Source organism: Symphodus melops (assembly GCF_947650265.1).
Source record: "Symphodus melops genome assembly, chromosome: 3".
NCBI classification, from domain to species: Eukaryota; Metazoa; Chordata; class Actinopteri; order Labriformes; family Labridae; genus Symphodus; species Symphodus melops.
Genome location: NC_136693.1, coordinates 10,410,297 through 10,430,943, shown reverse-complemented (window position 1 = coordinate 10,430,943; position 20,647 = coordinate 10,410,297). Strand labels below are relative to the sequence as shown.

Genomic DNA, 20,647 nt, shown 5'->3' with positions numbered 1-20,647 from the left:
CTGTGGATTCTCCTCTGTTTTCATCTCTTGCTGTGGGAATAAGGCTGACTTCTATTTATATGCTCAGATGCTGGGGAGATGCATCCTCATGGGATTTCTTTACAGCCCTCCCTGTTCACTCTTCTCGCTCTCTCTCTTTCTCCCCTCTGTCCTTGCCTTCTTTATCCATATGAGCATCTACAGCTGAGTGTTAACCTATTTTCCACATGTTGCCGATGACTCGAGCTTATAGATTCTCAATTAACCTAAGATGTATGAATTCTGATGAGACTATAATGACCATAATTATTTTCTCTCAGACAATCATGCATATCAGTAGCTATCTCACCAGCTGATTGATTTCTCCTCAAACTGGAATTGATCTTGCATAAGAGCTTTTTTACAGAGCTTTCTTTCTCACGTTGCAACATTTCCACACAATGTTTTCTGACTACCACAAACTCATGCATGCTGATACATACACAACATTATACTGTATGCTGCAGACAGAAATCCCCTCCACTTGTGTTATTCTTACAAACATTTTTGTCCTCTAAGTGGGTTATGCTGCCTATTTATCTGCGAACCAATGGCAACGCATTACAATAGCTTACTTGAGCTTCACATTTAAGGGCACTGTTGTAGTTTAGATACTGTAAATTTGAACAGGTTCATTCACGCCATAGCAGTCCATCCATTTTAATTTAAAATGTGTTGTGCACATTTTTGAAATATTCCAAAAAGTAAACCTTTCATATTTCAGTGTACATCCTGTAAATACTTCTAAGCGTTGTTAGTCCTTTTACTAAGGTTGTTGATGATAAATATAGAGTGACAAAATGTGATTGCCGACCTTGTTCAGCCTCTCTGCTGCAGATATGCTGCTCATCTTTAGATAAGTTGAAGCAGCGAGGAGGTTCCTAGTTCTTGGTGTGAATGTGAATATGGTTGGTTATCTCTCTCTATATATATCTATCAGCCCTGTGATTGACTGGCGACAAGTCCAGGGTTTACCCCTCCTCTCGCCAAATGACAACAGGGATTGGCTCCAGCCACCCCAGGAACCCAAAACGGGAAAAAGCTGTAAAAGATAAAGGATGAATCGCTAACAAATGAACTCTAAGTGAAAATAGTGAAACTAATTCTTAGCTGTAGCTCAAGTGTTCAACTTTGAATAAACTTTTATAAGGGATTGCAATGGACAATTTTATAGACATTTCAGTCATGCACGTAGACAGCACACAAGGAGTAGAATTTGTTGCCATGATGTCATCAACCTTTAAGCCTCAGTTTCAAAGCTTTGTCTCAGGCTATTGGAGCCAGAAGTGACTTTTATTGTCGAGGCTGGATTACACCTTTATTGTCAGATTGACAGGTAGTTCTGGGAGTAGCCTATCACTCACAAGGTTTGCCACACTTCAAAGCATAAACTGCTTTTTTCCTCTGTGCTATAAATCAAACCATAGACTTCACCAAAGGAGAATTGTGTTTTTTTTTTAAAGACTTGTAACTGAGACCATGAAATCATAAGGAAAAACTTTACTGAGATAACATATTGAAGCAGGGTCTTCTTCTTTCTTTATTTCGTAAATCTCTGTGAGTCATGGTCCAGTGGAGACGCTTTCTAGGGGCTGTTAAAAGAGCCAGGTTTAAGGCACTTACACATTGACTTCAGCTTTCTGACCCAGTGGCTTAATCAATTACGTTTTCATCACTCAGCCAAAACAATAGAAATATTCTTGGTAAAATATTAAACACTCATAGCTGAATGGCATATATTTAAACTTACTCGAAGATTAGATTTAGGATAAAGGTTAATGTCATTTCGGTAAACATCAGGTGTTGTTCACAAAGTATCTAAACCCGAGTTTGTCCTTGTCTTGCCTGTGCACTTTTGCACCGTCCTGTTCTGTCAATACTCTGTGTATGTTGTTGTTGGTGTGTCTGCTGTTTGCCATTAATAACTGCATCAGGCAGCCAGACTGAGAGGCTTGAAATATTCCCACAACAGCTCGAGGCACTCAGTGCAGCTCAGACACCACCTGCCACCAGGATAGAGAGGGCACGTGTTACCTGGAACAAAATGGATGCTATGACAGATCTGTCATCCGGCTCTGTAAATAGTTTGACAACCCGATAATTGAGATCCTATCCTGTCCCATTCATTTTGCTCCATGCTGTACGGTTGGGTTGTGTCTTGATTTTTTAATTATTAACCCATCAATGACGTTTTTCTCCTTTGACGATTCTATGAGCAGCGTTCATTTCTCCAGTATCCTGCTAGATTTGTGGTCGTGTGTCACAGACATGATGTTCTTTTGGGTTTTTACAGAACCACGTTTAAACAGATCCAAGACTATGTCTGATATAATGCATTGTGATCTGGAAGTTGGATTGGAGTTGTGCATATTGCCTGGAGCCAGCGTCCAACTCTTGTTTCCTTTGTGCACCATATTCCCCTCTGCTGTTTTTTTTTTTTTTTGTTTTAAAACAAGTTGAAACGGTCGAGTTGCTGGACTGTGAAGCGTCAAGTCTGGACCGAGATGCTGCTGCTGCTGCTGCTGCTGCTGCTGTGAGACAGTCTTGGCTCTTTGACAAGATGTGAAAGTCGTGTTTGAAATCTGAACCCCAACCCGTCCAACTTAATTCAGCAGCACGTTACTTTTCAGAAGTGTGCCATTCAGTCTGTGGCACTGTGTGATTAGCAGGTCATCTGCGTCTCTGGGCACAAGGACAGTTTAAGGCAACAATCTGGGCTTGAATTTGTATTCCAACAACAATCCCCCAAACAGCACGTGCGACAACAGAGAGCCTGGATCTATTACTTTGCCAAATCATATTCTGGTCAAGCATAGGCTTTATGAATAATTAATGGTAGATATTTGAATCTCTGCAAGGTGATTGTGTGTCTCCTCAGCAGGCTACTGTGAAGCATTCCCCCAAATTCAGTAATAATGACAAACTTGATAAACAGTTTCTATTCTTTCCGGAGTTTTACTGTAGTTAACAAAATGTTTGTAAAAGGCTGCACATTACACCTGGAGCTGGACAGCTTCTTTGCCCTCATTTCCCTTCTGGTATTCATCTGATACTGAGACAATTTCTCAGAAGTTGTTTTACTTGAGGTTGTTAGCTAAGAGCAGATGTTTTAGATACTGCTTGCACTTTTCTCGGGCTCCATGTCTGATTTTATTTTGCGCTTTTTGGAGTTCTAATATATATATTTTTTTTTCGGTCAGCGTTGACATCTATCTTGTGGTGGCTGAAGACACTTTTAAAAGGCCTTTTTTCAGTCCTGCCTCAGAAGTCAGTGGATTCAGTTTGGAGTTCACTCTAGTAGTGGCTCCAGAAATAAATGGCTGAAATAACTCCTTTTCTCTATCCCCCTGGGCTCCTCTGAGAGGGGACTCTGAGTTACTCACCCCTGATCCTAAAATGCCATTTTTCTTCCTTGTGTTTTTTTTCCCACAGTCCATATACATTTCTTTCAACAATCTCTCTTCGGTATATGATGCATCATGCTGAGCTAACCCCGAGTGTACGATTTATCCTCTGAGTCAAAAATGCTCACTGCATATTTTGAAATTTAAAATCATGACATTTCAGAAAAGTTCATAATTACACTAATATATTTAGAGTGTCAAACACATTCCGTCTTCAAACTAGCTGCAAGTATGACTTTTCAAACCTCCAAGCTGCTGCTCCTCACAGATTTTTTTTAGTCACGGCTGACTCAATCCCTGCACTCTTCGTCTGTATCCTCAGGTCCTGCTTTGGTGGGTGTCGTCAGGAAAGACTGGGCCTCTCAAAACAGCATCGCCCTCTCCTGGTCAGATGTGGAACTGCTGCCTTCAGACATAGTGGATTATGAACTCAAATACTTTGAGAAGGTAGAGACCAATAAGGCATTTCAACATTTCTCTGTTTACCTGTCGTCAATTTTAATGTGCTTTATGTTGTAACAGCAGATTTATGTTATGTTAAAACACACTGAAGGGTTTCTTGTCGATGTATGTTTGTCTCTCGTAAAAAAACCAGCTTTTTAAAATGATTGCTTTAAATCTGTTCCTTTTTTTTAGGAGCAGGAACAGCTGAGCTATTCATCAACACGGACAAAAAACCCCAGCGTGGTTGTGACAGGCCTCAGACCCTCCACTGTTTATGTCTTCCATGTGCGAGCTCGCACTGCTGCTGGGTACACAGCGTACAGCTCAAACTTTGAGTTTGCCACTGCAGCTGAAGGTACGACTGTAGGGGGGGTGAGCAGGAGGCTCATAGTGTGCTCATAGTGTCTGTGTTTTAGTGAAGGAACGGCATAATATTTAGCCTTGATTTATTTTGATTTTTGTTAAGAGAATATACAAAAGTGAAGAGCTCATTTTTAAAGCCATAGATTTGGAGTCAACTGTGTTGATCAGCAAACCCTGTGAAATCCCTGGAGACCTTTTAAGATCATTATTTGCTATGGATCAGTGAAACCTATCAGAGCTTCTTCAGGCATGAGCCATTTATTTAAATGTTTATAAGCTGTGTTCCTGAAGCACATATAACGCTCTGCTGGTTCTAATCCTGAAATATGCTGGGAATCTCCGACATAGACAGGATACGCGCTGTAGTGGTGAATATGCAGATGTCCACCTTCACCCTCTCACTCCCCCTTAATCCGATAATAAATATGCACACCATACTCGGATTGTGCTTCTATATAAGGACCATGTGTTCTCTGACCTTATGAAACCCATGCGATGCAAACTTACAAAGAGATCCATTCATTCATTTTCAAATTTAGTTCATTTCATACTAACTCTCTATCTTCAGATTTGAAAAGCAATTCAGAGACAAATCCTTTGAAGATGTTTGACAGACAACATAGCTGATAAGGTTTCCAACCATGGAGCTCATTATGTTCCTAAATGTACCTTCTTTTTTATGTATAATGTAACGTTTCCAGGCTTTTATTTACTTTACTCTTTGAAGTGACCCTTTATTGGGGACAGACGTCAATAAGAGACCCACTCTTAATTACTTTCAAACTAAACTTTTGCACAGCAACTATGTTCACATTATAAGCAGGAAAAGATCCGACAAGACTATGACAGACTATGAAATTGTAAATACACACAAAAAAAGAATATTAGGCTTTGTTTACAGCTAGGACATTGATAAGACAAATACACTCGGAAATCAGGAATTTGCTCGAGCTCTTTAAGAGCGCTTTCTGCTGCCTGGTTGGTATGCATTCTAGAGATATTCTATCTTTCTTGGACATATTTTGTAGTCTCCTTTTTATGTTTTGCCTTGTGCTGTTTTTTCTCCTTATGTTTGATAAGCAAACTATTCCAACACTAAATACCTAAAGGCCATTAACTGAGACCTGCCTTATTTTTAGAACATGCAGAAACACCAAGTTAGTAAAAGAGACAGGACTTACATAGGTGTAGTGGATGATGCTTAAAATATATATTCATGAATTCCACAAAAGAAGACTACTGTGACTAAGTAAAAGAAGTGGATCATTTTAAGTGGGTGTATGTGCAGCTGTCTGTAGCTATTTTTGAGCTACTTCAGTCTGCATGAGAAAACCACCACCGGTGTCTTTATCTGTTTTGTGATTAATTACAGCACGGTCTGCTTTAGGCCCTCAAACCGGAACAGAAGCATTTTGAAGTGAGCTCGTTATACAATTTAACTTCACTTGCATAGTTTTTATAGATATTATGTTGTTAGAATTGGGATTTTTTTTTTAAATGTTCATTATGCATTTATGATGTTCAGTAAGAACATCATAAATGCAGCCGAGTGTGTGCTGTCTGATTTGTGTTCTAAGAAAGATGCCGGTATGAACAGTTACTGACCCACCTGTCCTCTTTCTGTTTTGTGTTTGTTTTCTTTTCCATTTCCTCAGATCCAGATATCGCTGATCAGGGTCAAGTTCTGGTGGTCGTCACAGCATCTGTAGGAGGCTTCTCCCTGTTGGTCATCCTCACCCTGTTCCTCCTCATCACTGGACGGTAAGACAGTCCCTGTTACACACACACACACACACACACACACACACACACACACACACACACACACACACACACACACTGTGTCTCCTCTCATAATCTCCAGTCATGCTACAACCAGAAGTCTGTTAATGGACTCTCTTTTGCCACCAAGCAGACACTCTTATTTTCCAAATGGCTGGAGCAATTTTCTGCCTAATTACTCAGCATGTAATGCATGTACCAGCAGTTTGCTCCATTCCATTAACTTCCACAGGTTGGCTCAGCCTGTTGTCTTCAGTCTGCCTCTAGTTCACAGGGTTTTACACTCACTGGCACTTATTGATAAACTATGAATAATGGCCCAATTGCGAGATACTTTGTCTGGATTTTTGTAAAATTGTGACTCAAGCTGAAGTAATAGACTTTAATCACACAATTTGCTAACATCTAAAGTAACTGAACTAAGGAATGGGAGGAGCGTCTCTCACTTTGCAGAAAAGAAATAGTTTAATAAGGTCCCCAGAAACAAAATGGAAGATCTGCGCCTAACGCAACAAGAGTGAGAGAGTGAGTGTTCTCTCCTAAATCTTTCTTAAAGGACTTTTAGCTAGTTTTGAAACAAACTAAAATAATTTGTGTAGTCTCTCTCTACAAGCTACAAGGGCAAAAAAGACCATAATGTAGAGATTTGCTCTTTCTAATGGCTATTTTTAATATCTCTCATGCCAGTAATTGAGACAATTACAGCAGGATGAAAAACAAATGCACGAGTAGTCACATTATTCACAAAGGATGTTTCATTTTTAAATAAAACATATTTACAATGAGCGAAACATTTGATTTGTTGAAGAAAGCCGGATGATGTTTTTTTTTTTTTTTTTTTAAAAACACTAACTACTCCCTACTAACTGCACCGTTTGTGCATGTCGAGATCAGCCAAGAGATTGGTTTACCACTTTGTCCACAGGGGGCGCCATAATCTACACGAACCAAAAGTTCCTCCCAGAGGTTTTGAGTTTAGTTTCGACTGAAATGAAATAACAGAACTATGCCATCATGACTGTACAAGTTGATTTGTGGACTGCTGATCTGAAGCCTCCAGTTCATCATGTTGGTCTTTGCCATCTTGTTTTTTTCTTCGAGGAGCAAAAAGGGACTGAATGAAGATGAGAACTTGGAGCTCGATAGCAGACAAGGGGCAGAGTTTTTTACCTAAAGCTGTTACATAAGCTGTCTTCTTGAATATTTTAGCAAACCTTACTAACAAGCTAGGAACTACTGTAAAATAAAGTTGACTACCGTACCAGGGTAGACATACTTTGCATGGAGGACAGTTTAAAGCTCAATCTGTAACCTTGAGGGTCACAAATGCCCACTTGGACCCAAGGCTGAAATGTTTGACATCGAGAGGGAATTTTATTACACCTGATTATTACTATTATTACTAACTGTTAAAGATCGCCTCTCTCATGACTTTCTACTCCTCACGTTTTCTGTTTGCAGTCCTATCCAAGGTGAGGCTGTTTTTCTTTGTGAACTGTAACTTGAATCGACAAGGGGCCAACAGCTATGGTTTTAAACTGACTTCAGTATTTTTTACATGATTAAACACTTCCAAAGTGGCAAAGAGGCACATTTTAATCTCGTTATGACATTTTCAGAGGGCAACCTTTCTCTGAATGTTTTTGTTTTGGGTTATTTTTCCCCAAGGAAGATGCAAATGTCCTTTCTGTTAAATACAAGTCTTTGATTGCGACTTTTCTTCATGTCACTCCCTCTTTGGAGACTGAGCCTTGAAAGCCTTGAATTTGTGAAAGTCTGAATAGGATACACGTGGGCAGATTGGAGAAAATAAAAAGAACTACATAAAGGCAAGAACAAAAATTGCTCTGACGAATTGGTAATAGAAAAGGGAAATGGCTGTCTACTTTCCAACGGAGGACTCTTCCCAGAGCAAAAGATTGATGAGGAGGTATTACAGGGAAAAGCTTCTTTAAAACGTTTTTTTTTTGTGGCAGTTTTTGCTTTCAGAATAAATGTGCACTCTTCAACCTTTTGTCATGGGGGCAGTAAATCTGTTGGACGTCACAATTTCTTTTCCTGCTTATAATGTGAACTAAATCAATATTTCTTCAGCACCAGTACCAAGAGAGAAAAGACTGAAGTGCATTGTGGGTTGTGATGAAGTTGATTCTTGCACTCTAACAAACTGCTTCACCTGTGCAGGTGTCAGGGCTACATTAAAGCCAGGATGAAGTCAGAGGAGAAGAGGAGGACTCGCTTCCACAGCGGACACGGTACATAATGAAGGGGTTGTTTTTTTTAAATTGTGTATATTTTGCTTGCAGGATTATCCACACTGTTATTCATGCATTAATCATGTAGTGCAGCGGATCTGGTTACAATGCTGTTTTCACTTAGATGGTGGATGGATTAGATTGGAAGCTTATTATAGTTGACTATCTGGCAGGAGGAAGATAAGGTTTCTGTTGAGGGGAAAAAAGCTAAATAAGGTTACCAAAGCTAAATGTCTATGAAAAGTTCCTTCAGACAGAAATTCAAAATAGTTAACACGATTTATTCTTCATATGCTACGTTACATTTCAAAACATCATAGGCAGACAGCGGGTAACGCTTCACATTTCATACCAATATCAATGATTTGTCTTACCTCGAGCTGCTGGCAGTTAAGAGGTTTTTCTAGCCATCCAACACTTCCCCTGTTATATACAGCCTTGAACAATAGATACTACACTTGATCTCCCCCCCCCCCCCCCCCCCCCCGGTTTAATTTCCTAAGACATATCAGTGAGAGCTCCAGTGGGATTTGATCTGAGGCCTGCAGGCGCACAAGTTCACCTCCTGAGACTAATCTCACCATCCTTTTGTCTCTTTGCGTGATTTGGGGATTTAAGAAGGATCCAGAAGGAAAAAGAAGGGCTACAGGTTGGGGAAAAAAATACCATGCAGGCACACCAATGTATTACCTCAACACAGACACATGTTGTGTCTGTACCCTATGCTGTCTTTTGTGGCTTTTTCCCCAAGTGTGAAGAACGTTTGATAGAGTTTTGCTGCAGAATTGTTTGGTCTAACATTTTAGTATCTTTAATTTCGCACATCACAATCTTAACCTATAGCACACGGCAAATACAGACTTGCTGTTAAAGTTGTGCATTTGAAAGCATTTCCTTACATATTATTAAGTTTATTTGGAGCATTTTAATCCACGCCTGCAGTCTTTTCTTGTTTATTATTTGCTGTTGATGCATCGTGCAAGCAGGGGATGCCAGCAGGCTCAACAAACAGGTAGAAAAGGTTTGTTCTATTACAGCACTGAGCGTAGACACCCTGGAGACAGAGGTAGAGTGTGAGACTCCAAACTGGAATCTTTTCACAGACGAAGCCTTCAACCCTCTGCAACATGAGCTGACACAGCTATAAAGTACATTAAGTCCCCAGCTCATCTGCTCGAGGTGTACCGGGGGGTTCTTCAACTTATCATTCGTGCCAGAGCCAGTCATCGTGCACAACGCTCACTGCAGAAATGTCCCTATAGCCTCAGACAGCTGAAAACTGTCTTCCTGCTATGTCTTTTGTTTTGTTTTTTCTATATCCCTTGAGAAAAAAAACAGAACATCTTTACAGTGTAATGGAAGCAAAAAAGCATTAATTATGGCCTCATGCTGTTAAGGCAAGAATCAACCCCTCTAGTACTATCTTTAAAAAAAAAACTGTAACACTATAAGCTCAGATATACCAGAGTTTACTGCAAGGCAGTAGTCCAACGATAACATAACACTTTATTCAAGGAAAATGTTGGAATGAAAGTTTAATTCTGCATTTGCATATAAAATTGAGGAAATGACAACAATGTGGTTCACAAAACACTGGAAAAAAAAGATGTGGAGGACAACGACTTCACCTGTTGAGCATGAGATAAAACCTTATTTGATTCAAAATAAGTCAAGATTTAAAGAAATCTTTCAAGGACTCAGATGAAGGGAGGCTTTTGTCAACGCTGGAATGCAGGGTTATTGGGCTAAACTCTTATAATGTGTTGCACTGGCTCTTGTGTTTTAATGCCATAAGGCACAGGTTCTCAAACTTTTCCAGACCATGAACCCCTTTCAGGTGGGAAATTTCCAATCCAAGGACCTCTTCATTATTGTAATGTTAATCAGCATACCTGTATTAATGTATAAATGTACTATTGAGTACTTTGCAACGATGGATTTAGGCTTCATTTACAAGTATGTTATTACTTACAAGTAATTCATTTTCTAAACTTTCAGAAAATGTTGGCTCCGAGGTATGTTTGATCTTTTTTTTATCATTTTGCACTATAAAGTGGGAGAAGGATTTTATTGGTGCAAAGGTCCCAGTTTGTAGATGTGCTTTTTCAAAGATACAGACCACTGTACAATTTTGTGTTAATTATTCTGCAGACTCCAAGCTATGGAGTTTGTGGACCACTATATAATATAAAGTCTGATAGGATATTGTGCATGTAGAATTTTTTTTTTTTAATCTTAGAACTCTAAAAAACCACTCGGTTTTCATTGACACTATACTGTTAGTGTAGCCAGCTGAGCTACACAAAGCCTTTTTGAAGTCTTCCAGTGTCACTGGACATATCTATAAATATCTGTGTCTGTGTCTTTATCTGTACTTACCCTGTTACATCTATCTACTGCAGTGCAACTGTGTTGGCATTTCAAAGTTTCAAAGTATACAAACCGTTGTTCTTTTTCTCGTTACATTCAGTGCCGTTCTCTGGTATAAAAACGTATGTGGATCCGGACACGTATGAAGACCCTACTCAGGCTGTGGAGGAATTTGCCAAAGAGATAGAGCCCTCATACATTTGCATTGAGAGGGTGATTGGTGCAGGTAAAATAGAAACACGCATGTAGACACTGACATGTTTTCACTTCTGTTGTTTACTGCACATGTTTTTCCCTGTGTTTACAAAAGGAGGAACAACGGCGTTACTGATGTGCAAGCGGCGTACGCAGAAGTTTTAACAATGCATGACTAGCAGGCAGAAGAGATTTTCAAAGCAGTCATATAAACCTAGGTATCATTTCTGTATTAATAGCGAGGATTGCACAGGGATATTGAAGTGTCCTAGTGACGGATGTCTAGCACTTGTTACGGAGAAGTGGGCACATTTTATGTTGAGTAACATTTTTATTTTATGAGAAATGTTAAACCTCATAAAGTGCAAATTTTAAACTTTTATAGCCTCTCTTAGCAAGCTGATTTCAAAGTAATTGATTGTATTGTGCCTCAAAGGGACAAAGTCAGTGCTGACACCAGTGAATAATTGTGTTTGATGGTTCATTAAATTGAACAGCTTGTGTCTGCTATTTAACCGTTGAGGAATTATGAAGGTGCCTCTCAGATATCTAGTACCTGTATCATCAACTCCACCTTGTGGAGACTTATTTTGTTGCTGGGGCAAGGCAGCAGGAATGTAGCACTACTGTGCCCATATTTATCTGTTGTTTTATTATTTGATTTAACAAATGTGTGGCATTTTTCCTTTTAAATGAGCTCTTACTCAAGAACAGAGAGCATTATGATACAGGAAATCCGAACTACTTGGGGTAAGTTGCTAAAAAATATATAAAAGATAACAAACGCCTTTTTGTTTTGTTTTCTTACACAGGTGAATTTGGAGAAGTTTGTAGTGGTCGTTTGCGTATACCAGGAAGGATGGACATCGCTGTGGCGATTAAAACACTTAAAGGTGGCTATATGGACCAACAAAGGAGAGACTTCTTACGTGAGGCTTCAATCATGGGACAGTTTAATAACCCCAACATCATCAGGCTGGAGGGAGTGGTCACAAAAAGTAAGCTATATATATATATTTCTTTGTCTTTATATGTGTTTGTTTATAATCTTTTTTTTTTCTAATTAAAAACATGCACTTAATCATTTCCTCAGGCAGACCGGTCATGATAGTGGTTGAGTACATGGAGAATGGAGCGCTGGATTCTTTCCTCCGGGTAAGACACGTGCATGTTCCCATATCTGTCTATCGATGTTCTTCAGCGATTCGTTTCTCTCATTTCTCTTATATGTCGTCCCTCTTTGTCATGCAGACACGTGATGGTCAGTTCACAGTCCTTCAGCTGGTCGGCATGCTGCGCGGCATTGCAGTGGGCATGACCTACCTCTCAGAGATGGGGTACATCCATAGAGACTTAGCTGCTCGCAACATCTTGGTAGACGAGAACCTGGTTTGTAAGGTCTCTGATTTTGGCATGTCAAGGATCCTTGAAGATGACAGTGAAGCAGCCTACACTGCTACAGTGAGTTTAGAGCTGACAGTAACTGCAGGATAACAGAGTTATTGAAGTCAGAAATGTTGAATATCTCTAACCTTTTTAATGTTCTGTGTCAGGGGGGAAAGATACCAATACGCTGGACAGCACCAGAGGCCATTGCTTATGGCAAATTTTCTTCAGCTAGTGATGTTTGGAGCTATGGTATTGTCATGTGGGAGGTGATGTCATATGGGGAGAGACCCTACTGGGAGATGTCCAATCAAGATGTAAGCTGCTGATCACATTAAACTCTCTAACATTAAAGCTTGATCAACATAGAAACATGAAATGTGTTTTTTAATAGTTCTTAACCTGCTGATGTCCATCTTAGGTGATCTTATCCATTGAAGAAGGCTACCGTCTTCCAGCACCCATGGGCTGCCCTGTCACCCTCCACCAGCTGATGTTACACTGCTGGCAGAAAGAGTCTGGCCAGCGCCCACACTTCAACAACGTACTCTCTTTCCTCGACAAACTCATCATCAATCCAAGCAACCTGCTCAATCTGGTCAATGATATGCAGAGGTAAAGTGTCACTGGGAAAGGATTCAAGTTGTTGTTTTTGATGGTTTAAACACACTAACTATACTTCTCAACTTCGCAATATTAACCATATCCTTAACTTTCTGTTTTCACAGTTTCCCCGACTCCCCAGAAGACATGCCAGACTATCCTCTCTTCATCTCTATCGGCGACTGGCTCGACTCCATCAAAATGAGCCAGTACAAGAACAACTTCCTTGCAGCAGGATACACAACCCTGGATTCCATTTCAACCATGAGCATAGAGTGAGTGAGGCCAATTTAAACTGAGTGCTGCTAAAGCTTCAAACAGCACGATAAAAGGACACAAAGCAGCATCAAAGGGAGAGAAAGAATTGCCAAATTGGAAATAAATATGATACCTCTATAAAGCTTTATCTATATATATAAAAAAAGACTGTGTTTATCATGTAGCAGTCTTAGCCTTAGCTATGATAATGCACAATGTTTATTTTTTAAATTGTGCTTGCTGGGTTGATAGGTATTAAAAACTATTACCTTTTTTTTTCTCCTTTCAGCGACATCCGGCGTATCGGGATCTGTTTGATTGGTCACCAGAGGAGAATCATAAGCAGCATACAGTCGCTTCGCCTGCAGCTTCACCACATTCAACAGAGTGGCTTTCAAGTGTGAGAAGACGGCACAAAGACAGACTGCGTGCACAATGACCAGGAAATAAACCAGAGTTTCTTGGCATCAACATTCAACTAATTGCACAAACACCAGACTGTTAGGTGTAACAGGAAACCCACAAGCTGCTCGTGTGAGGGTGGTCACAAGTTGGCCACATGTGGTCTGGCTCATATGCACTCATCTCAATCATCATATGGATCATCATCATCAATGCAGCCTCCACAACAACCAACCTCTGTCAGCATTGGCCGAATGCGGTCTCTTTATTATCTCAGCAAATACTAGCATTCACTTGAATTTAGGACTTCTTTTCTCTAGTGTCTGTTCAAGTGTTCACCGATACCTCTTCTCTTTCCAAGTGACAATCCAACAGTTTTTGACTTTGAATGGTCTCAAGTCGGTTACCTCAAGGCCAGAGAAGATGTGGATATGATAAAGAAGGTATGGTATTAAGAAAACAATTTTCCAGTAATAAAGATTGACAGAATGGTATATACAATCATGTTTTTTTGGACTGAAGACCGCTGAATGTCAAAAGATTTTATAGAAATGTACATTCTATCCTCATGATAATGCAGTATGTCTTGTACAAAAAGTCTTGTGAAAGTTGTATGTTTTATTCAGTATGTTTGTTCCTTAATAAACAACCCTATTTTAATACTTTGTTTTCACTCAGACTTTAAACCACCGCCAAGACATCATCTTTTCCTCTTCAAAGCAAACTGCTAATTCCCAGTTGCACGTGCACATTAACTACACACAAACAAAGGTTTCCATGGATGCACATGTTCTATCTCAAACACACATGCACAAGAACAATATGCTCTTAATTGTCACTCAAGAGGCTAACACGTTTTCTGGACATGAAGAATTGTCAGGTGAGTTTGTCAATCGGGTGTTGAAGGTTGCTGATGAAAAGAGCTAAAGACAAAATACTGTATACACAAGTGTTGAGGTCTCACAGGTTTTTCATTTCAATGTAATACACTACATTGTCATTAGTGCTTTTTTATACAAACAACTGTTACATTTTTTATTGGCAGATAAATTATACATTTTTAATACTTCACGTTACAATAATTAAAGTCAGACTCCATCGTGCTGTATGACCACTATAACACGTTTATGGTTAATGAAACACAACAGCCACATTGCCTCTCCAGGGCTGCAGTGTCCTTGTATGGCCTGCAGATGTCAGACTTGAGCTGGAGCTCTGGTCTCCCAGCAACACCGTGTAAATAATCAGTTGTTCCTCTGTGGTGTGTTAGCTGGTGAGCATTAGTGAGAGTGAAGAGGGAGAAATGAATGAAACATCGGTTTGACTGTTGTTTCTGGAGCTCGTTTATCGAAGAGTTGAGTGGAAGCAAGAACCCACGACAATCTACAGGTAAAGCCCACCTCTACTGACCTGTCTGCGTTCATACAAGCGGGCGTTAACTAGCTGTACCCTCGGAAGCTAGCATGTTAGCTTCAAATGTGACGTTAAAACGTCAAGCAAAGCAAGTTGGCTTCAGACTTGTTTTGCCATACCAACCGCTGCTTTTAAATATAAAAGCTAAAGAAAGTGAATACTAGAGAGAGCCCGAATAAACTGAGCAACCTAAAGTACCGAGTAGCTAAAGGTTAGCCCAGGTTAGCAGGCTAACGGTCACAACAAGAGATTAAGTATATGTCTGTAAGCGAGTGTTAATTACTCGAGAACACTAAGTATGTTAGCTCGAGCTAAAGTTAGCGAATAAGGCCATTCGTGTAGAGCTGAAACGAGCTTTCTTCTTTCTTTTTTTAAAAATAATAAACACAAACGTCCTCTCTGATATATTGTACTTGGTTTTAAGGTGAAAGTTAGAAGGTTGATGATGATTAAGGTTAGCTAATGGTCGAGTCTCCGAAGTGTAATGCCACCTTTGACGAGTCACTTCACTGAAACGTGGACTCGACATTGTACGATTAGATACATCATCAGTTGTCTGTCAGAGAGACTGGGTTTGTCTGGTGAACATAAATAGATGTTAAAAAAAGCTTATTGAGAAGAAGTTCATGGTAGGGTTGGGGCCGTGTTGATCTCTTATAGAAGTCAGATCAGACTGATTTTGTCACCAGGGGAAGGTGTAGGGTGAGGAAGGAGTATATGGCCTGTCCATCATCTGAAAAGGGCCTCAGGAGATGCTGCTGTCATCTAACCATTCATGTCTGTTTTTCTTGTAGATCAGACTGTCTGCTGATGGTTGTTGGCAAACAAATGGGGCTTTTTGACAAGTTGGCAGGATGGCTGGGGTTGAAGAAAGGGGTGAACGTGCTGTGTCTTGGTCTGGACAACAGTGGAAAAACTACAATTATCAACCAACTCAAGCCCTCGAATGTAAGTCTGTTTAATTCTCTCTACATCAATATTGTGACTGACAAAAGTCAAGTAGCATTATTTAGTATAGCATAGTAATAACCAAGTAAGACATTATTTATTTTCAAAGGTATTCACAATATTATTGACACCATCATTTTCAACATATTGTATTTGTTCTACAGGCCCAGGCACAAGACATTGTTCCAACTATTGGCTTCAGCATAGAGAAGTTCAAGACTTCCAGGTAGTTGTTCATTCTAAAACAACAAGTCGTGTTATTAAACACATCGTTTAAGAACTGTGGAGTCCTTTTCTCTTAGTTATGTTAATGTGATTTTAAAGCAGGTTTGATACACTACGCTGTTATTCTCGATATTCTCTGAATGAGAGCATTTCTTGTAGTCTTTCCTTCACAGTGTTTGACATGTCTGGTCAAGGCAGATACAGAAACCTTTGGGAACACTACTACAAGTGAGTACACCATGTTCATTAAAAACACCAATCATATTTCTCACAATATACATAATAATGGCTGCAATATTTTTATGTTTCTCAGGGAAGGCCAGGCAATCATATTCGTCATTGACAGTGCTGACAAACTGAGGATGGTGGTGGCCAAAGAAGAACTGGACACATTACTAAACCACCCTGGTATGTATAAATACATCAAATTGATTTGTACTTTTAATTTCATCCCTATTTACTGTTTGGCTGCTGAAGCTTTTTTTTTCCCGTAAAAGACTGATTTGATTTTTATCGTCAATGCTCTGGCGTTTGTCCCCCCCCTCTCTCTCCAGATATTAAACACAGGAGGATCCCCATCCTGTTCTTCGCCAACAAGATGGACGTCAGGGACGCTTTGTCTTCAGTCAAAGTCTCACAGCTGCTCTGTCTGGACAACATCAAAGACAAACCCTGGCACATCTGGTATGAACAAACACTGCACCGGTGTGCTTTAAGTAGCGTTGAGGAAAATAAATGTATAATGTGAGGAGGTTTTGGCTGCCAATTTGTCGACCCTGTACGTCTTAACTGTCGTTGATGCTATCCTGTAACCGCTTGTGTAGTTTTCTGACGAGCTCAAAAAGCTCCAGCAACACCTGTAGGATGAAGATCGACTTTATTAACTTTATTAGACCGACATGTTTCATTTTGGGGCCTTCATCAGGGTCATAAGAGACAAAAGACGACCCGATACAAATGAGCTGAAGGTCGCTATCAAGGATCAGAAGTCCAGTGTGGAGTTTCCCCAGTCAGTGATTTGGTGCCACAGACCGACTGCTTTCATGCCACGCTGCCATGATGCAGTTATTCACGCGAAAGGACCCCTCTAAATAATAAGTGCTTAAATGAACATGCTTTCAGGAGGTCCGACAATTCCGTATGATCCTTTTTTAGATTAGTCTGATTGTATAATATTTTAATAGTTTGATTTGTCTTGATTTTTTTCTGCCCATGAGTTGTTATCATCAAGATTAAAACAAAATAGCCTGAAACATTTCACTTCATGTCTGTGTTGAATCTAGTATATGAACGGTTAATTTTAAAAAAATTAAATAACAGAATTTTTTTTTTTTTTTTTTTTTTACAAAATTCCTCATTATATAAGCTGCACCTGTATATCTGGCATGATGTGACAAAGCACTCAAAAAAAAGGGTGTAATTCATCTATTTAATAAATAATCTGTGCTCAAATGTTTCAGCGCCACAGACGCCCTGAAAGGAGAAGGTTTACAGGAAGGAGTCGACTGGTTACAAGGTAGGAGGAGAATGAATACTGAGAGTGAGTGTCATTTTGTGCTCAGTTAACAATGCAGTCTTTGTTCAGAAAACATCAGCACCCCGTCGGCTTCATCTTCTCTTTTTTTTTATGTCTAATGCTGTCATTCACATCCTTCCATAGAGCAAATTATGCAGTGAGTACTGGGTGTTTTGTCAGTGTTATATATCGTGTGTCATAGTAGAGGACTGTAGAGTGTCTCTGTGCTACATAAATACTGTGAGGCTATTAAGGAGCTCAGCTTTCAGATAAACAAGCAGTCTGCACTCAGAAACTCCTCCCTTTTAACCTTAACCATGTCTTCAGTAGCTCAGTGAAATACCCAGATCCCAGTTCAATTCTTTTTTTTTTTCCACAATGGTTAACTGCATTCCTCTTGTTTTTTTCCAGATCAAATAAAGACGATGAGAACGTGAGGGCATGAGGTCGAACACATCAGAAGAAGAAGAAGACAGATCCTCTAGAGGGTTTTATGAAAGACAAGTGGGCCCTGTTTCCAGAGGTACCGTAGGGAAAGTAATGTTTTTAATCCAGTGTCTGGGTGGTTCTTGGATGAGGGGGGCTCACCCAAATATAAGGGAGTCATTCCATTCTCTGGTACCAGGTATGCCAATAAAATCCATCCGATGACAGTGCTAAGTTAATAAGACACCAATTGGCAACAAATCCGTACTTTTCAGTCAAAACATTACGAGTTCACTTGATGAATACAGATATTTCTAAGGCAATCAAATGTTTAGATCATGATATGTTTTATCCATTTATATTATGTCTCCCTGTTCTTAACATCTTCGTGCAACAGGTGCTGACTTTATATTGAAGGGCGCTGTCGATCTCAAACTACAGATATCTTCCCCTGGAACCCACTTTGTTTAGTTTTTGTAGATTTTGGAACTGGTGGCTAAGTGCACGTGGCTAGCTTAGCTTTTACAAAACAACACTTCTCTTTACCAAACTTCATTACAACTAGAGTTCTTGTGTTTGCCTTATTTCATTGCTCAAAGGAAAAAGAGCTGTCATCAAAGTAAATGCTTCTTAAAACCATGCTACTTCAGTGATTCGGTTTGATGCAACCCTTTGATCCTCTTCTCCATTCACGGACTAAAAGCTAGCATCAACAACCACTCGTGAGTTTTGTCAAGTTTGTTATAAAACAAGCTTCATAGGAAAGAAGACGTTTTTTACTGTTTTTGTTCATGTCATGAGGAAGAACAGCGGACAAACTTGCACCATCAGATTTGTTTATATCATATACTGTACGCTATGGTCTTTATATACAGTAGTATATGTAAAATCTGTAAAATCCTCTGTTTACCAAAAAGACAAACATACCAGAAACAAAGAAGTCTTATAGCTCTCTATTGTTATTGTTTTTACTCCAGTTGAAGCAAATATCAGTCTCTGTCCTAACACGGTTTCTCTTTGAAACAGGTTTTGTTCATCATCTGAAACAATAACGGTCAAATGAATGACAAAGTGTGCAAATGAATCTCACAGAGATCCTTTGAGCTTTTTTTTTCTTGTTTTCCAGAATGGAGGTGTTTATGTCATGAATAGATCAAACCAAATCTTGTGTTTTTCTGGCCATTTCAACAGATAAGATCCAGAAAAGACTTCACAGATCTACTGTTTTAAAGACAAAATCATTCATATATTTCAGTACTTCATCATTTTTTAAGTAGACGCATGTTGAAATGTTCTGCTTTTGTTGCTATCGGGCAATTTAACAGTTCCAGCTCTTCAAACTGTGCATCATTGTACTGTCGTGTTGGCTTGGGGAGGAGACATCTTCAGTGAGAGGTGCTACATGAGCAACTTACCTCATGGACATTTTTACTCTTGAGGGAAACCCTGGTCCAAAAGATTCACATTCTACCCATAGTGGCTCTAAGGACACTACATAGATTTATATTTAGTCTATTACTTACTGTAGGATTATCAGAAGTGATTTATTGGTGGGGGGGTCGGTCTGTTATCCTCCAGACATCTAACGTCATATTTTCAAAGACAAGGTCATTGTGATTTTAGGTTTTTATATCCTCTGAGCACTGGTTCACTTTAGTATAAGAGTGGTTGTAGGTGATTGTGTCAGCTGTACTTAATGAACTATGTCATTTGTTTAATACGTTTTATGTGTTACATTTCAAAGAATAAAAAGTAAAGGCCCACTGTGGCTTTTATATGATATCTATAAGTATACTCTCTTCTCTTGTTCTGTGTGTGTGTGTGTGTGTGTGTGATGTCTCACTCTCTCCTTCACTCAGAAACATCTTGAGCACTGCCAGCGACAGCTGCTCATTAAACCTCGAGTCCTTTGGCCCTGAATATAAACATTCATTTCTACAAGTTATGAGGACTCAGATTTCAAAGCTTTGCAACTGGCTGTTTATTTACGTTAATCGAGTGTGGTTTTTATGTTTACATTACGTTGTTACATTATGTGCTCTATGGCATTTTGAAGCAATGTGTGTGTTTGGGTTTAATCATGAAGACACACATACAGGCACACATTGAGTTTGTGGTTTGAAAAAGTGTTTGGGTCGTGTTCCAGCCATCTGTCAAACACGTCGTTAAAAACCTTTCCAGCTGTCTTTCCGGATGTTTTACATTTTGGCTTCAGTATTGCCCAGAATCACTTGTCAGATGTCAAGCAAAATCTAAGTGAACCCTGTTCTAATTACTACTCTTATGAATTTTTATTTATTTTATAATAAAGTGTTTGGTCAGTTGATTATTTTTAATTAGACACCTTAAGGCCACACTGTTTGTCCTCTAAGCTGAATCCGATCCCAAATAATCCCATTTTATGACACACATCAGACAAAATGCTACATGAATGATATTTGTTAAATAAAAAATATAGAGAGAGATTTTTCGCTCCAGGTAAAAAATAAGAAATAAATATTGCATTTGCAGGTGAATCTACGGCAAAGAAATAATACCAAAGAAATTTTTTTAAATTGACCACATAAAACACATCACACATTATAGTGAAGTCCTTTCCACCTAAGTCTGTCATGCTGATCTGCAGCCGTATAGACGTG

The 20,647-nt window shown here is 39.4% G+C and overlaps 2 protein-coding genes across 4 annotated transcripts in view; both read left to right on the top strand.

Annotated features, from left to right (window-relative positions):
- Nucleotides 1–14,129, top strand: part of LOC306821401 (ephrin type-A receptor 6-like) — a 48,056-nt gene extending 33,927 nt beyond the window's left edge. Inside the window, 12 exon segments of the mRNA XM_079339799.1 lie at nt 3,745–3,869; nt 4,059–4,221; nt 5,885–5,990; nt 8,196–8,266; nt 10,737–10,862; nt 11,644–11,873; nt 11,879–11,986; nt 12,083–12,292; nt 12,385–12,534; nt 12,639–12,832; nt 12,946–13,095; nt 13,368–14,129. Coding sequence (XP_079195925.1) covers nt 3,745–3,869; nt 4,059–4,221; nt 5,885–5,990; nt 8,196–8,266; nt 10,737–10,862; nt 11,644–11,873; nt 11,879–11,986; nt 12,083–12,292; nt 12,385–12,534; nt 12,639–12,832; nt 12,946–13,095; nt 13,368–13,482 — 1,748 coding nt within the window. The 3' untranslated portion in view covers nt 13,483–14,129.
- A 150-nt stretch (nt 14,130–14,279) lies between these two features.
- arl6 (ARF like GTPase 6) lies at nt 14,280–19,797 on the top strand. 3 transcript variants are annotated; one of them, XR_013778786.1, is made up of 9 exons: nt 14,681–14,869; nt 15,688–15,841; nt 16,006–16,067; nt 16,226–16,294; nt 16,380–16,474; nt 16,621–16,750; nt 17,527–17,582; nt 17,994–18,086; nt 19,200–19,797. XR_013778786.1 is itself a non-coding variant. In XM_079339801.1 (8 exons), exons 2-8 carry the CDS (start codon nt 15,704–15,706, stop codon nt 18,017–18,019), a joined length of 576 nt encoding a protein of 191 aa, XP_079195927.1. In that variant the 5' UTR covers nt 14,280–14,360; nt 15,688–15,703; the 3' UTR covers nt 18,020–19,797. The 3 variants fall into 3 exon arrangements, 2 of the variants coding, with proteins under 2 accessions (XP_079195927.1, XP_079195926.1); XM_079339801.1 differs by lacking the exon at nt 14,681–14,869 and adding an exon at nt 14,280–14,360 and having other exon boundaries at nt 17,994–19,797; XM_079339800.1 differs by having other exon boundaries at nt 14,682–14,869; nt 17,994–19,797.
- Nucleotides 19,798–20,647: the final 850 nt, after the last annotated feature.

Excerpts from the sequence above, each read along its gene's own strand:
- arl6 (XM_079339801.1), top strand. The coding sequence starts at position 15,704 with ATGGTTGTTGGCAAACAAATGGGGCTTTTTGACAAGTTGGCAGGATGG. Across the intron at positions 16,751-17,526 it reads GACAAACCCTGGCACATCTG|CGCCACAGACGCCCTGAAAG; the intron begins GTATGAACAAAC and ends CAAATGTTTCAG. Across the intron at positions 17,583-17,993 it reads AGGAGTCGACTGGTTACAAG|ATCAAATAAAGACGATGAGA; the intron begins GTAGGAGGAGAA and ends GTTTTTTTCCAG.